The sequence below is a fragment of the Triturus cristatus genome, chromosome 7 (genome assembly GCF_964204655.1).
Source record: "Triturus cristatus chromosome 7, aTriCri1.1, whole genome shotgun sequence".
Classification (NCBI taxonomy): Eukaryota; Metazoa; Chordata; class Amphibia; order Caudata; family Salamandridae; genus Triturus; species Triturus cristatus.
This window is the reverse complement of record NC_140590.1, coordinates 170,646,940-170,664,811: the sequence shown is the minus strand read 5'-3', so window position 1 is coordinate 170,664,811 and position 17,872 is coordinate 170,646,940. Positions and strand designations below refer to the sequence as shown.

Sequence of the window (17,872 nt, the reverse complement as noted above, 5' to 3'; positions counted from 1 at the left end):
TACCTGCCGCAGGCCTCTGCCATCGCAGTGAAGCCTACCCCTCCATAGGCCAGCATTGGGAATTACCTTATAATTTTTTTAAGTGATAACTCCTGAATGGGAAGTAGTAGACATGTCATGTTTGGTATGGTTGGAATAGTAGTGAGGAACCCTCTCTAGTGGTGGTGTATTGGGTTTTGATATTACTGTCTCAGAAATGCCATTTTTAGAGCGTGAACATTTTTTTCTGCCCTTCACTTACCTCTGTGTACCTGTAGTTTGCCCAATCCACGTCTGGCCCAGGGTAACAGTCTCACACATGCAGACTCCCCAAACACAGGAAGGGCTGCCTTCATCTGCATACTGATTACCTTCTTGGAGGGAGTGGTGATTCTCACTTACATTTGAATAGAATGGGCCCTGCTGCCCCACAATAGGCTTAACGACCCTGCTTTGTCAGTGCAGACAGCCAGGAGCCAGGTCAGGTGAGACAGGGAACACCCCAGAACCTCAAAGACTCTTCCAGAAGCTTCTGCCCCTTCTAATAGCTTGGTACCAGGGTATAAAAAAATAGGGCCCTGGCCACACATCTTTGGTACACTACTGCACTACTGGACATGCAAGAATCTCTGCTGGAGCAAAGGCTGCTCCGCTAGGAGGATTGTCGCTCTGCTGTGACTGACTGTTTCCAGGAACTGCTGTCCTGCTGTGCTGTGTTGCCCTGCTACCTGCTGATCTTTGCCCTGCAAAAGAAACAACTAAGGAAGCTCTTAAGTGTCCCCCAGGACTTGTCGACTTGTTCTCTTATCCCTCTGAGAGGCGGCTTGACTTTCTGGCGTTACCCGCTTGTCCCCTGTCTCATCGCGGGCAACTTAACCAGTGCCATTGAGGAACAGGAACCCGAGGGACTTCTGCTTGTGCCCCATACTGAAAGACGGACACCGGCATCACCTGGACGGAGCCTTCACTTAGTGGAACTCGCACCCCACTCCCAACACACCACACTGAAGCCGGAGGACTAAGTGCGCGCACCCTCTCACCCGTGACAACAGAACAGGTACTTGGCTGCCCTGCGGCAGGCACTCTTTGACTTTCTCTTTGCCGGAGTGGGCGGCCATTTCTTCTTCGGTGTTACAATTGCTGGCTGCGCTGGGCAGCGGGACTCCCATCACTGCCGCGCACCTCCAGGAGCTGCCAACGCCGATGCAACACTACATTTGGGTTCCCAAGTCGCGGCCGCTCAGGAATATTTTGACACTGACTTGAACCTTACCATAACACTCCTAAAGGAGCTCCGATCTTGTTATTCTTAATTGTTCAGTGATCTCTGCAACACGGATACTCCCAAACTTACGGAGTACATCCTTGTCACCTGTGAATTCATTTGATGCTTTTATAAAGAGCCTTTTTTTTTCTACCACCTTGTGGAGTCTCTTTATGGCGTTCCAGGGGGTTACTGTGTGAGTGTATTACACAACTACTTTACACCTTGCTTCTCAGAGTTAGGCCTATCTGCTCCGCGCCAAGCTACTAGAGGGTAATCTAGTGTATTTCAAGACTTACCCTGCCTGGAGGTGGTGGTCCCGCTTGGACTGGCTAGACACTGCGACCAACCGGAGACACTGTGTCTCAGTGACGTGGAATATGTTATGTTATTTTATGTTAATTTAACTTGTAGGGCCCTTGAATCACCCTGGAAGGGGTATCTCAGCGCTGGAGTGGACATGGGCAGGGCAGAGCTAGTATGGAAATAGCTTGGTTTTGGGACGCTTTCTGAAAAGCAGGTGATCTGTGCATTTCCAAATGAGACAGGGTAGTTTATTCCAGTAGTTAGAGAATGTTCTACCTCCTGACGTGTTTTTTTCAATTCGAGGAATAGTAAGGAGAGCTTTAACCATAGATCTTAAAGGTCTGCTCGGCTGGTATGGAATATATTTTTCAGCCAAGTATCTGGAACCTTTGCTGTTCACTGATTTATGCAATAAAGAGCAGATCTGGAAAATGATTCCAATGTGGATTGGAAACCATAAAGCGATTGTTGAAGGGGAGAGGAGGCTGACCAGGCCGGCATATTATGAATCAGGTGAGTTGCTGTGTTTTGGACTACCTGAAGTTTGGCAAGTAGAGACTCATTTGTAGCAGCAAGGAGAGCATTGAAATCGTCCAGGCAGCTGATCACTAGTGCCTGTACTAGGGTTTTGCAAATCGAAAGTGGAAGTAGTAGAAAGACTCTGTATAGTAGACTCATCATATGAAAGCATGTGCCAGTGGTAACCACTACCTGATCTTTCATGGTAAGAGTCTGGTCCAAGCATAAACCCACATTTTTTATTATAGATTTTGGGGTAGGTGCTGTGCCTAAATCTGTGCCACCAATCCAGAGACCAAAGCATTTGTGCTCTACCACAGAGCATGATCTTGGTTTTACTTGCATGTAACTGAAGAAAGTTCCCAGTCATCCAAAACGAGATAGATTTCAGCCCATTTGCAAAACAGGCTTTCATATTGAGGGGTCTTTATCAAAGCAGATAAGAACTTGGGTGTCATCCGCATATGAGATAGGTGTGAATCCACGGGATCTGATAGTTGTAGCAAGGAGGGCTACATTGATGTTAACTAATGTGTGGCTAAGACATAGGCCCTTGTTGAGCTCTAGGCTGCATGATTTAAGCGGACCTAGGTTGATGGTCTGGGTTCTTTGCGGTAGGAAGCTCATGAACCATTGCAGAGCTGTACCCTGAATACCTGTCTCCTCTAATCTTTGGAGCAGTCTAGGACACCTAGTAGTCTAGAACACCTAGCTTCCAACAGACATGCATACAGAATTCTACCACCGCTCACCTAACTCAGCAATGATCTTTAAAATTAAAATAGCAATAGCACACTGGCGGACTAATGGAAGTGAAGGGAACCTAGCTGCTACAGGCCTACACCTGGCAGCTGAACCAATCCATCTAAAATGTATGAAATTCCTTATAATGGTCACTGGAGTGGGAGCCATTTAGTGGGTCACACTTGCATCTAATTGCACTCTAATGTGTGCTTGTCAACTGTTTGTCCCTTATTTCATGTGCTAGCATTGCAGTCGTCATTGGGTTGGACAACTTATGAATTGTAACATAGAAAAAAACAACCCAGGAGTTTGTAGGAACACCAGAGGCACCAAAACATGGCAAATGCATGAAGCACATGGATGATATCCCTTGGGCAATACTAGTTTTACACTCAATTTACCATATTTGTGAAAAATGTGGTGCTTCTGATCAAAACAATTATTTTTGGAAAAGTAATTTTCTTATGATAAGAAAGACATCTCAGTTATAACTGTTGACCACAAGTTAAAAATTTGCTTTTTTGGTAATGGTTAAACAAGGAAGGGTGTGTTTCTCATCACAAAACTAGGTCAAGATTAAACTTTGGACCAATCGTGTAGAAGGTGGAAGTACTCTGTTAATTGAAACATGAGAAATTCATGTAAAACTTACTGCACAATGAGGGTGTTCTCCACTCTTGTATTTGAATGCCAACGTCTTGACATGCTGTCACATATGCAGCAATGGCGCTGCAAGCGACTGTGAAGTGGCCTTTGTACACACAGGCATCAAAGAGACAGTTGCTGAAGAAGGGTTCCGGGTTAATGATTTCATAGCAGCTACTGAATGGCCCATTGACTTTGTTGATAACTCCACAATACTGTTCACTTGCGTAGATCTGTTTCTGAGCATCAGTGCACGATGGGCAATTCCCAGTGCATTCTGGTATACACCCAGGTACGTCTCTGACCTTCCAGCTGTTAGCAAAGTTGACAACTGTAGTAGCTTTGACCCCGTTCTTCATGGTCAGGTCATCACTGCTAACTTTGTTGTAATTTCCACACAGGCCACCGACCGCATTGGCATAAGTGCTGGGCAGAGTGACTGTAACATAGTTGTTCCAATCAAATGTAATTTTAATATCAAAATCGGTCTTAATGGTTGCACGTCCCCAGCTGCTGAAAACCAGGATTTTGTTGGTTTGAAGGTACACTGGTAATGCTGTGAGAACGCCATTCACCTGAACAAGGAAGAAAAGAGATGACTTTCAGGTTTCTCATTTATACACATTGATACAATACCCCTCGGGTACCTACAGCAAAGTACAAAACATGCAGTTGGAGCAGCACATTTCATACACATAAAATGTAGACTAACTATGTTAATCTGTGTATTAATGAGTAGCTTAACATTTATAAGGAAACTGTATTTTATGTAACCAAGTATAATCATTAGTTTCACAGTATATTGACACCTGGCAAATGTAGGGGCATATTAACAAGCCAGGCGATAAACTTATCGCCGCTTTAGCGTCAGAAAACTGCCGCTAAAACGGCGATAATGGGCTTTATAATATGCTCTATGGAATTTCAATTGAAGCCCATGTTAAATGTGAAGGACATCTAACATGGGCTTCAATTGGAATTCCATAGAGCATATTATCAAGCCCATTATCGCCGTTTTAGCGGCAGTTTTCTGCGCGATAAGTTTATCGCCTGGCTTGATAATATGCCCCGTAATTTCTTAAATTATCTCGAGTGAAGTTAGGCTTCAAAAGACTCCGTGTTAAAGGAAATGTTTCTTGCTTTTCTGGTTCCTAGAGCAAGATAACATAACACACGCAGTGCTGCTGGCCCACTAGTGTCAGGTACTTAACCCTACAAGAGATGTATTTGGAAGTATATTTAGAAAGAATTCTCCAACTAATTGCTAGATGTCTAATCAGGACATCGAGAAACCAATTCAAAGCACCATAGTCTGTATTATTTAAAGAAATCAATCAATCAACGCAACCGGGTGTGTTTCTTAATTCATTAGATTTTGTTCGTAGAATGAGGGTTTACTTAGGGGTTCAAAACAAAGAGCTACTTCCAAAGCAATGATAACAGAACTGAAAAATCCATGACAGTTAGGTTTCGCTAGTTATCAATGCACAACAACCCATTTCACAGAGGGGATTATTACGAGTACGGTGGTCCTTGGGGCCACTGTACTCGTGGTGCCAGTCTGACCACCACCGCCCTGGCGCCGGGATCCAGGATCCCACAGCAAAGATGGCGCTGAGAGGGGCCTGAATATGCTAGTGGTGACGATGTAGGCACTGATGAGCATATTACGTCTTGCATTTTCACTGCCCATTTCATAGCAGGGGCCCGCCATGAAAAGGGTGGCAGAAATGTTAATAAGGTGACTCTAAACAGGGTGTGTGAATCTGCCCATGGGGTACATGCGGGGGAACATATTTCGCCCCCCTACAATTTCACTTTCGTGCATGCACTGTGTGGTGGATGCCACACAGTGCACGTACATGAAGCAGGCTCTCTCGCGGTGGCAGTATGTTCTATAGGCTCTCTTGTGAGCCTAAAATACCCACTGCTATGATACCGGCGCAGCACCACCCGCCCATCCTGCATTAAACTCGTAAGTCGCTGGACAGGTGCCCCATGGGCTTGACGGTCCTCCTGGGACCAGCTGGGTGGCTGTCCCAAATGAGGACCTCCAAACTCGGAATAAGGCCCAGAGTATACAGTATGGAGACTGTCCTAAACATAGGAACTAAGGGGCATATTATCAACGGCCATCGATAATTATCGCTGGCCGTGCTTAGCAATAATAATATTATTGCAGGCTATCTCTGGAATTTATCGCCCTGGTAGCAAGTTATTAACAGCGCGTTTCGGGCGAAAAGAATTCCAGAGATAGCGAGGTTATCGCCCTTTTGCAGGGAACATCGCTGGTTTTCCAGCGATGTTCCCTGCAAAATGGCAATAACCTTGCTGATACGACCCACAGGGTCGTATCAGCATAATCCACCCCCTATGTTAGGGATGGCTAAGTCAAGATTTTAGCAGACGTTAGATTTTAGCGAAAACAGCAGTTTTCACCAAAATCTAATGAGTGCTAAAATCATGTGGGCTGCCTTGTAAATATCACGATGTAAACATCAGCGATATTTGCAAGGTAGTCCATCCGGGGAACGCCCACTAGCGCACACTTTGCATCTAATTGGAGATGTAAAGTGAGGCGTTGGGAATAAAGGTGCTAACATGCGATTATGCATGTTAGCACCCTCTTGTAAATAGAGCGCTGGTTTTATCTCCGCATTTTTGGCTTTCTAAGCCAAAAAAGTGGAGATAACGCCCTTGTAAATATGCCCCTAAATACCCAGATTACATCCTAACAGAAACTAAAAGGAAAATGGGTTAGGGTATCAAAGTAGCGGTCTCTTATGATGTAAATCTATGAGACCATCTTCAGAGCAAGATATTACATGTGAAGATCCAAGACCCCTTGATCCAGGAGTCAAAACTGTTGAAAAGAAAGAATTCTCGCAGATAAGTTGCGGAATTTGTATGCAGAGAGTTGGTGGCATCTTCTAACAGCAAACAATTTGGCAAGAATACGTTATTTGAGGAGGCAATGCCAAAGCAACCATCAGCGGTCTCCGTATGTGTTCAACAGAGTGTTGGAAGCCCCTGGTAGTGGAGACCAGCCTATTTCGAAAGGCCACTTCTGACAATAGCATACTACCCGCAAACAGTCACTACCCACAGAAGCTCATATGAAGCATCCCTTTTGGGATTTTCCTAAGAGCCAGGCAGAATTGCAGTACACCCTAAGCCTATAGGGAAGAGGAAGAGAGGATTACAAACAAATGCAAGGCAAGGAGTTATCCCTCCAAGGTACTTAAGACAGCTAATGCCAAGGCAGCCGAGCTCCCAGACAAAACCTATTGATTTAAATGCAGAGGGATAATCACGAAGGCAAGAAAGTAAGGATGATTACCACTTTTAAGTCTGAATCTCCCATCATCAGAGAGAAGCTTAAGAGACATTGCCACTCGGCGAAGAATGATCCTGTTATAAGGAACCAGATAACTCTCATCACCAGGTAACAGATCGCAAGGCTAGATCCTTGAAGGATATGGTGGTAAAGAGCTACATGGACGCGAGCAGACCGGGGAGGTGGCTGCAAGAACAACAAGGCTTCCATAAATGTGGACACAACACAGCATGTAAAACAAGTAAGTAGGTCAAAATGTAAACACTGCCCACTGGTAAGACTGAGCACATTAGCAAATTTATCAATTGCAACAGTGATTATTGTGCTTATGTCTTGGTGTGCCCATGTGGTCGCATGTACATGGGCAGCACTATTTTTCAAGTCAAACAAAGCAGCCTTGAGCATCTAAGAGTCATCATGAATGGGGACCCCAACTACTCAGTGGCTAGGCATTGGTTTTCTGAGCATGAGAAACATCCTGTCACTCTGTCTTTTTTTGGTATTGAGAAAACGCTGTGACCCCAAGAGGGGCAACAGAGAGAGGTAGTTAAGGATGCTGGACTTGAAATACATATTCTCCTCTACAGCAAATCCCCGAGAGGCTTGAACAAGGATGAAGAACTGTTTGTGCATATTGGATGAGTATCAGACCATGTTCCTGTCTTATCCGAAACCCTAATCCCTACCACTTTCTAAAGATATCTATGTTTACTGTTTTTCTGGTTGAGAATCCTCTCTTTCGCTCACAGTGTCTCCAGTCAAAACCTTCAAAGAAGTATTTCCCTTTTTCCTTGCAATTAGTCCCAATCACCAGTAGCCACCTTCCATACAGCTTCTTTCAGTTATTTCAACCCCCCTCCCCATCCATGCACCGTGTTCCAGTTTTATGCTTTGAATTCTTGCACTGCGGTTTGTTTTGTCGCCAAGCAGTGACAGTGCATTATGCTGATGCATTCTGTCTCTTAACAGATGGGTACTGGCTGTATAATATAATATGCTGCAAAAAATAGTATTTTGTTTTAAGATGTGTTTTTCTGTAAATATAATTTCATAGAATGGGTTGGGTTACACCAGCAATTTGGGGTTTATTGTAAGCTCCGGTAAAACAGGTCAGTTGACCATGTTAGAAGTATTTTGTCGCATAGGGAGCGTAGTTTTTGAGACGTTCACCTTGTGATTTACTTCATAGAATATTTGGTCACATGACCTTGATTGTGGATAATCAATGTCAATAAAAGAGGCACCACCCAGGTATGATAAACACTGGTAACAGGTTACCTCCATCAGAGGGAAGAAATGTATGTTGGCATATGATTTTATATACATTTTGTGGAAATGAGGTCAAGAGTACCAGCACGCATTTTTGTGACCAATTCCTTGTGGGGAAACACTGTTCATGAGATGGGTTGTAACTTTCAACAGAGAATAAGTGAGCTCTTATTATTTTTCTTTACACTATGATGAATTTATTTGAATGTCACACAAGAATGCACATTTTTAGTGCTTGCCAGTCACCATTTACCATTATAATGTTTTGAGATGTATTTACAGTACGAGAATATCGTTTTTCCTATATGAATCTGTCTTAGTTTACATCTACTGTAGTCTGTACTCCCTATCCATTAGTGCATCCACCTGAGTTGTCCCTGTTTTGTGTTTATGTATTATTTTTTGCAATAAAGCGAAGTATTCAAACGAGCAACTCAGACTGTGCTAAAGACTATTTGGTCGAAACGCGTTGCCCATCATAAAATGACACATTTACAAGCAAACTCCTGGAGTATGAGTGCTTTATGTTTTGGATTTAAGGAGCAAAATGTTCCTCTCTATATATGTGATCATGTGATCAAGGCCGAGTTTTGACGGCCGAAACGCGTCATGGCAGGCACTAGCCTGATACAGACCGTGTTCTATTGGCACTATTAAAGCACTTTTTGAAGACTATTTATTCTCCGCGTGTGTGGTCCGTACCTGGAAGAACTCATCAGCAATGAGGTGGGCCAGGATTGTGACTGTTTACATATACATATGTATATATTAATATATACACACACACAAACATATATGTATACATATATATATTTATATATATACATAATTCATCAATGTATATGCTAATGCTCTCTTCTTTGTGGCATGGACAATTATGTCTAATTTATTTACAATACTAGAACAGTAATTGTAGGAGAAAAAACTTTCCTGTATTATGTTAAGAGATGATTATTTTTTTACAGACCATGCATTGGAAGAGTACTAATGTGAATAGTGCATAGCAATTGAAATCACATTACTTTGGAAAACTCTTTTTGGTAAAACGACTGACAAAATATAAATTTTAAAATTATTTATAGATATGTCTACATCTAAAGAACATTTACATCTTAAAAGAAAAACAACAAAAAATAATTCACTGAAAACTTAAAGGGTACAGCTGTTAGGTGTAGATTTAAAGTAAGGGCCTTATTTAAAAGAAAGTAACGCAGTGCGGTATCGCAACCCATTTGGCTGCGGTGCGTTATTTTCAAAGCAAAGGGATGCGTCACATTTATAATACCATGACGTAACCCTGAGCTCTCCCCTGCACAGGCTCACAATTGGCATCCATGCGCTAATGCAGGCACTCTTGCACCATGTTGCAAGGCTGCCTACGTTGTTGGGATAATTGTTTTTGTGTAGGAAGGGACACCTTCCCGCACAAAAACAATCCCAAGAGGTGTTTTCCTCTTTCTGTGCGTGCTGCAGAATAGAAAAGCGAAAAAATGAGAAGAAATAAAAGTATTTCTCCTTGTTGCACCTCCCTACGCCTCCTCTGGCAAAGCGTAGGATTCTGATGCATTCCCAGGTCTACCAAATGTTGTAAATCTGGGAATGCGGCAGGATCCATGGGTGTTGCATAGGAACACCCACAGCAACACCCATGGAATGCCTCTTTGAAGCAAAGCGGTGCGTGAAAGGGGCCATATTTACAAGGCTTTACGTGACCTTGTAAATATGGAGCACCACACGGTGCCGCCAGTGAGTCAAATGAAGTTTATGCATCGGCGGCGCAAGGGGTTTGTAAATATGCCCCTAATTCATATCTTGAAAGCAAAAAAAGCTAAGAAATGTACTGAAAAACACCTAGAGGTTACAAGGACATTATAATTAGGTAAGATATGTGAGTCGAAACTCTGAGGTTTAAAACGTGAGAATCCACTGAAAGTCGCCAGTTATAGTTCACTGACATAACTCTAACTTGTGCCATTGCTAAGCACTGCTTATAACCTCAATTATTACATCACTCCTGACATGTTCAATGACATATTTGATGATATCACTAATGACATCTTAAATCATCCGCCACACTACAGCATTAAATTAAAATGTCTAAACAATATGATATTATGGGCAAAGGCAATATCTCAGATCATAGTGTCAACACAAAGTATAACTCACTCCATAAAGATGTATATAGAGCCGCAATTTCTTTTTCACAGTCTTCTACATGCAGCATGAACACATCATGAAGTAAGACATTTCCCTAGCAACAAAATAGCTGATTTCTTTGTTTCCGAACCAATTGTTTGAGTTCCCCACATTAACACACTATCCAATAGCAAAGCAGCAGGGTCTCAGATGCCTGATACAGGGAAAGGGTCAGGCTCTGAAACAGGCAATTCACAGCCAATCAGTCTCATTGACAGCTTACAAAGATAGTCTGCTGGCAAGTACTACATAAGCTTACAACCTGGATAACAAATAATGGCATTTTTAGGCAGTTCCAGGTTGGCTTTAGAATGGGAATAAGTACGATTGACCAAGTCTTTCAATTCCTTTTGATTAGATGGAAGGTGGGTGACCTTAGGGAAGAACGGGGCATATTATCAACGGCTATCGCTGAATATTATTGCCATAATAACGCTATATTTACAACGCATAGCGCTATGGCGATAATATTTCAGCGATAGCGGTGTTTTCAATGGAACATCGCTGGTTTTCCAGCGATGTTCCATTGAAAACACCGATAACATTGCTGATAGGACCCTGTGGTCCTATCAGCATGATCCATATCCCATTAAAAGTATGCCTTAGTCAGGAATTTAACAGGTGTTAAATTCCAGAGTTAAGGCTGAAGTAGCGCGATTTTTTTTATCGCTGCACCTCCTTGTTAATATCGCGAAGCTGCCTTCACGATATTAACATGTGTTGTTTTCACAGCCACGCCTCTTTTGCATCTCATTAGCGATGCGAGGCGAGGCTGTGAAAAAACGGGCTCTACATCAAGGAAACACACGCTAGCGTGTCCTTGATGATATTGCAATATAATTATCGCCGCTTTTCGCCCAAAAACGGGCACTAAAGCGGCGATAATTATTTAGCCAGCCCCTGCTGATATGCCCCAAAGTTTTTTTTGCTGCTTTTTTAGATCTCTGTGTTGCATTCAACATGGCCCCACAGGAAAAACAAAGGCCCTTTTGTGCGATTTGGGAATCCCTATCGGCCTATTACACATACTTTGATGGCTAAATACTAATAACTTTGCATAGCTTAGATGGGCCGCAAAAGGTGAACTTGCAAGAATATTTAGTGTTAGCAGTGCTGATTTTTTACTCAATTGCATGAAAGGGTTCCCTCTCCTGGAGAGTTTCAAGGTGCCAGCACTTCCTTTTTTGCGGAAGACAATTTATTATCCACTAAGATTGACCCTATGTTGTAACACCCATGGGCTAGAGATACATGCGAAAAAAGTACGCTACGAGTGTTTAATGCCCATACAAAATATGGAAGAAACAATTATGCTAGGATATGGTGGGTGGGAGTAAGTGAGTTTGACTACCTTGAATTGAACAGATTTTACAAAGTACCTAGGCCTCATTTATGAAAAGTGACGCATCGCTGCGAGAAAACAGCGATGCGTCACTTTTCATTGCGCTCTCCTTGCGACACCAAGGATGCTTCATATTTACTGTATGACACATCATGTCGCAAGGAGTTACAGATACGTCAGTATTTCTGATGTATCTGTAGGCGCAAAAATTACGCATTACTGGAGGGTGTCACAAAAGTGACGCAACTCCAGCAATGGGTCATTACACATGGCAAGTCCCATGTGAAATGTGCCTGCATCAGTCTTACACCTTCCATTAGGCGCAACTCCAGCAGTGGGTCATTACACATGGCAAGTCCCATGTGAAATGGTCTGCATCAGTCTTACACCTGCTATGAGGCAGGCGTAAGATATTGACGCATTTGCATCCTAGAAGTGGTGCAGTGAAATCCTATAGATTTCACTGCGTCACTTCTACAACCCTTTCTTGCGTCGGAAGGCCCCCCCTGCATACGTTATACCTGGCGCAGGTATAATGTGACGCAGAGGTATACATCACTTTGTAAATATGGTGCAACAAGGCTCACTTTTTACGCTGCTGGTGCGTCACGAAAAGTGACGCACTGGTGGCACAAAAGTAACGCCAGGGCTCATAAATAGGCCCCCTAGTTACTGAAGCGCAAAGTTTTTTCAATAATTAAATTTGTTAGACAAGGTGGAAACTGTCCAGTGCATTTGGCTCTTGAGATCTATAGAGTCCAAGCTGTATGTGTGGCAGTATATGTTGACATCTGAAATGTGTACTGCTCATTTGCTGTAGATTATACCATGCCTTTTCTATCCTAAGTGCAAAATGTAGTTTTTTAAATCTGTTTTGATTTAATTGACTCTTTCATGAGTATTTTTTAAATTTTTAATATATATGTCAATACTTGTTTTATTTTTATGGTCTGGTTTGACAGGGCAGACGTCGGCAGAAAATGATGTGATAAGAAGGAGAAGGGCTTTGGCTCGCCCACATGTTGGGAATCTGGTTAATAGGATTTAATTTGACAGACTGTTGTGGGTTACTATTTCACCCTTCTCCTTTTCCTTCTGATCCTACTTTGCTTTCCCCTCTTCTGTCTGGAATGTATGTGTACATTCTGGGCGTCATGGAGTGGAATTGTGTGGGGAGGTTCTGGAAGGGTGAGAGCTTGGGCAGTTGAAGCTGTGACTGTTGGATGCTGTGCCACTCTCGTATCAGTGGTCCTATTTGTTGGAACTTGATTAAATCTACAAGAAGATTTCACGCCTCCTTCGTCTTCTTTACACTGGCGACGAGTTGAACCTGTGTGGGGACAGGTGTCAGGACCACTGGTTTCCCCATCAAACCCAGACGTGTGAGATGAAGATTACTTCTTCTAAAAGAATTGACGATTCTTACTAGAAAACCTGCTGTTCTACTGCATTTTCCAGAAGGAATAATATTGCCTCGAAAAGTGAACGATTGACAACGGCTATACTCCGGTTGTCGCCTACCTTGGTTGCCTTGACGACGTGAGCTGCCGTTGGTCGCTGGATCCCTGGCGTGGAGATTTCCTTGTGGTTTCTTCTGTACGGGAGTTACAGAGGTGGAGGTGACGCTGTAGGCAGGCTTCGGGCTGAGAGGCAGAGTTCCTGTGTGACAAGGAGCGCTTTTCGGGTTGCGGGAGGATTTGGAGCTGGCGCATGCGCATTGGAGGCAGTAAGGAAGCAGCGAGCTCGGAGCTGATCCTTCAGACATGCGCGCTGATGAGTGAAGCCTCTGTGCATGCGCAGTGATGCGCACACCACTGTTTCGTTAAGCGTTAAGCTTTCAGTGCAACACATGTACGTTGGGGAGTGATTCTCCTTGGATTTCTCGCGCGCTGAGGGCTGAATCTTTCCCTGTGCATGCGCGGTGACGCGCACTCCTTCATTTCGTTAGAGGAGCCTTGTTGTTGCCCAGCACATGCGCGGTGACGCGCACACCTCCGTTTCATTAAAGGATCCTTGTTTTTGTTCAGCACTTGCGCGGTGATGCGCGCACCATCATTTTTATTTATTATTTTTCTTTATTTAGCTTGTGATGTGTACATTTCTTCATATTTCTTCATGATCAACGTTGCTTGCGGAGGTACTGTTCTTTATTTAGTTCTTGACATGCACATTTCTTCGTGTGGAGTCTTAAGGGGCATTTCTTCATGATGTCTCCGTGATCATCATCAACATTCCTTACTGAAGTACTGTTTTCTTGTGGGTGTGGGTCAGTGATACACTCATTATCAATTGTGGGGCATTATTGTGCATTTGTTAACTTAACTGTACGTTTAGATTTAGTTTTTTTTTTTTGTGCTTTTAAGTAACTATTATCACACCATGGCTACTGGTATGTCACAACCTCCACAGTTTCTTTCAGAATCGGGTGACCCCATCTTACCGTGGAAGAGATGGAAGCCTTTGTTTGATTCGTATTTATTAGCTATTGGGGGAGAAAAATTTTCAGCAGTACGCAAGCAAGCCACTTTGTTACATAATTTGGGGGTTGAGGGCAGACATGTGTATGATGGATTGGATGAGATTGTTCTTGGACGTGGGGACGGTGAGCCTGAGAATATTTACGATATGTCTATCATGATGCTTGAGAGGCACTTTGGATCTAAAATTAATGTGGTTTTGGAACGTCATAAGTTTTTTAGCAGGGTTCAGGGTAAGCATGAGAGAATTACCAGTTATGTGGCTGCTTTGAAGACGTTAGCTCGCACTTGCGAGTTTGAGCAACTGACTGACTCCTTGATCAGAGATCAAGTTGTAAGATGTACAAACGATGTGAAGGTGCGGCAAAAGCTTCTTGCAAAGAATCCTGATCTTAAAGAAACCCTAGCTATTGTTGAGGGTATGGAGAACACTAATATGTGGGTGCGAGAGATGAGACCTGAGAAAAGTAATGATGCTTCAGTTGATGAAAAAGCAATTCATGAGATAAAAAAATATGATTTGAAGAAAGATGATTCTAGGGAAGGTAAGGTGGGGTTCAAGGGAAATGTTGGTGACAAGGATAAAAAGTTTCAAGACTCTGAACAATCTACTTTTAATTACAAGACTTCCAATTCTGAACAGAGTGGGTTCAAGAATATCAGACCTGGTTTTAAGTGTTTTAGGTGTGGTAGTGACAGGCATCTTCCCAATAGTTCTAACTGCTTTGCAAGGTCTGTAATTTGTAATAAGTGTGGCAAAAAGGGCCATTATGCCAGAGTTTGCCAGTACAAAGGCAATCAGGTTGTGCGTTATGTTGAAGAGGAGAAGAAGTTTGTATGTAGTGTCAAGGAGAATGGACTGGTGGATGGTGATGATTTAGACATGCCCGTGTGCGAAGTATTGATTGGTGGTCAACAATTTCCCGTTTTGGCTGACTCTGGTTCACCCTACACGATGGTTGGTGATGCCAATTGGGATGCGGTTTTTGGTCTAGATAAGATTGAGTTATTCCCTCCTGACATCAACCCTGTGGGCTATGGGGGTGTCAGAATAGATGTTTTGGGATATGTGGTCAGGAAAATTCAGTATAAGGACAGGGAAACTGTGGGGAAGGTGTATGTGGCTAAGAGAGGTGATAATCTTTTGGGCTGGAGGCACCAGAGGGACATGGGGATCACTTTGAATCCCAATTCTCCTGAAAAAGTTTTACTTTTGTCTCAAGAGGTGTTATCTGGCAAGGATGTCAGTTTGTGTTTTCCTAAAGTTTTAAGTGATGAGTTAGGGTTACTGAAGAACTTTGAACATAGAATCGTATTGAAAGAAAATGCTCAACCTTTTGTTTCCAAAGTGAGGAAAGTTCCTCACTTGATGATGGAACCTTTAAAGCAGGAAGTTGTTGGTCATGGGGGTCATTGACGAAATTGAGTGTTCTGAATGGTTGGCCCCCATTGTTTTGGCTCCTAAGGATGGTGGGAAAGGGATCCGCATGTGTGTGGACTTGCGCGGTCTGAATAAGCACATTTGGGTTGACAGACAGCCTTTGCCCAACATCTCTGAAACTCTTGCTCTTATCAAGGATGCTAGATGTTTTAGTGTCATGGATCTGTCATCCGCATACCATCAGGTGCTACTTCATCCAGACTCGAGACATTTGACGTCTTTTGTGACACCTCTGGGGGCTTTCAGGTTTGTTCGTATGCCTTTTGGCTTGGCTTCTGCCGCAGCATGTTTCCAGAGGGTCATGAATAAGGTTCTGGTAGGGTTGTCAGAGGTTCTTATCTTCCAGGACGACATTCTTGTGTATGGGAAAGATCGAGAAGAACATGATGAGCATTTATGGATGGTTCTGCTGAGGCTACAGGAAGCTGGCTTAGTTATTAAGAAGGAAAAATGTAAATTTGGGGTGTCTTCTGTAAGTTATTTGGGATATACCATCTCTGCTGAAGGGATTAGTCCTAAATTGGATCTGGCAGAGAGCATTGTGAAGGCTCCAGTACCTATCAACAAGGATCAGGTACGATCATTTTTAGGACTTGCGAAGTTTTGTTCTAAATTTGTTCCAAATTTTGCTGTGATTGCTTCTCCCCTTAGGTTGCTGCTCAAGAAGGGGGTGCAATTTTCATGGTCTGATGATTGTTCTTCTGCCTTTGACTCCATTAAGGGCAAAATTGGTTGTATGCCGACTTTAGGGCATTTTGATGCTCGCAGGAAAACTGTGTTGTGCACTGATGCTAGCATGCTTGGGTTGGGGGCAGTTCTATCACAAGTTGTGGATGGTGAATCCAGAGTAATTGCCTTTGCGTCTCGTTCACTCAAGGGTGCAGAAGAGCGCTACTCTGTGATCGAGCGGGAGGCATTGGCGGTTTTCTTGGCAATACATCACTTTAAGTTTTACCTTTGGGGGATACCTATTGTTATTAGATCTGATCATCGCCCTTTGTGTCAAATCTTCACCTGCAGGGAGGCTGATAATATCTCACCTAGGATCAAGCGCTGGATGGAAGGGTTGATTGAATTCAATTTTGTGGTTGAATATGTGCAAGGTTCAAAGAATGCGATTGCTGACTGCCTTTCAAGGTTGCCTTTGCAGCAATCAGGTGTGGAAGTGGAAAATTCCTTGGTGGCATGGGTGCATGAATCTGCTGTTGGTTCTGATGAGTGGTCTTTTAATTCTCATGAGGATAAAGATTTGGAGATGCTCAAGGAGTATTCTGTCAAGGGTTGGCCTGTGGACAGTGGACAGTGAAGTACCTGAGTCCTTGAAGCCTTTTCTTAATGTTAAGGATGAATTGAGTGTCTTTGATGAAAAACTGTTGAGAGGTAATCGTGTGATACCTCCTCAGGGTCTTAGGGAGAAGATTATCAATTTGGCACATGAAGGGCATTTGGGGAGGAATCTGACCAAGGCCAGGGTACGTGAATGGTACTGGTGGCCAACAATGGATCGTCAGGTGGAAGATGCTGTAAAAGACTGCTGGGAATGTGCCAACAGTGACAAAAGCAAGAAGACTCGGGTGGCACCTCTTTCACCGGTAGATGTTCCTTCTGAGCCGTGGTCCAAGTTGGGCTTGGATATTGCTGGACCTTTTGAGCTATTTCCTCCTGATGAGCGTTATGTATTGTTATTGGTGGACTACACCTCTAAATGGGTGGTCACTAAATGTGTGTCTGTCGTCAATACTATTACTGTTATCGAATTCCTTTCTGAGGAATTTTCAAGAGAAGTCATTCCCAAATGGCTTATTACAGATAATGGGGTGCAATTTGTCTCGCATGAGATGAGCAGATTTTTAAAAGAGTTAATTTCAAGACAGCGTTGTACTCACCACAAGCCAATGGTCTTGCGGAAAGCATGAACAAGTTGGTTAAAAGTTGTGCCCAGAGGGCTTTGCAAACTAGGTCTTCTCTTAAGAAGATGCTCAGGGAGACGTGGTGGGCTCATCGCACCACTCTAAATTGGTTGACTTCTGTTTCTCCTTTCTCAATTCTAAGAGGAAGGAAGGCTCATGACAAGCTGAGTCCTGCCTGGTTGAAGTTGGATGTGAATGATTTCAAGATGAATGAGCAGGTAGACTTGAGAAGGAGTGTCTATCAGGGAGAGTATAAGCGCAGATTTAATCAGAGAAACTCCACATTCCTTAGACATTGGTGTGTGGGGGATGAAGTATTGATCAGGAATCCTGGTCTGTTGAAAAAGGGGCGGCCGCGGTTTATGGGGCCCTTTGTCATTAAGGAAGTCAGGAGAAATGTGGTTGTTTTGGACTCTGGTGAAGTATGGAGCATGTCCAGGTTG

The 17,872-nt window shown here is 43.3% G+C and overlaps 1 protein-coding gene across 1 annotated transcript in view; it reads right to left on the bottom strand.

Annotated features, from left to right (window-relative positions):
- Positions 1 to 17,872, bottom strand: part of LOC146809142 (IgGFc-binding protein-like) — a 301,036-nt gene that overhangs the window by 90,853 nt on the left and 192,311 nt on the right. The window contains exon 14 of the mRNA XM_085614831.1: positions 3,465 to 4,032. Coding sequence (XP_085470957.1) covers positions 3,465 to 4,032 — 568 coding nt within the window. The remainder of the gene's footprint in view (positions 1 to 3,464; positions 4,033 to 17,872) is intronic.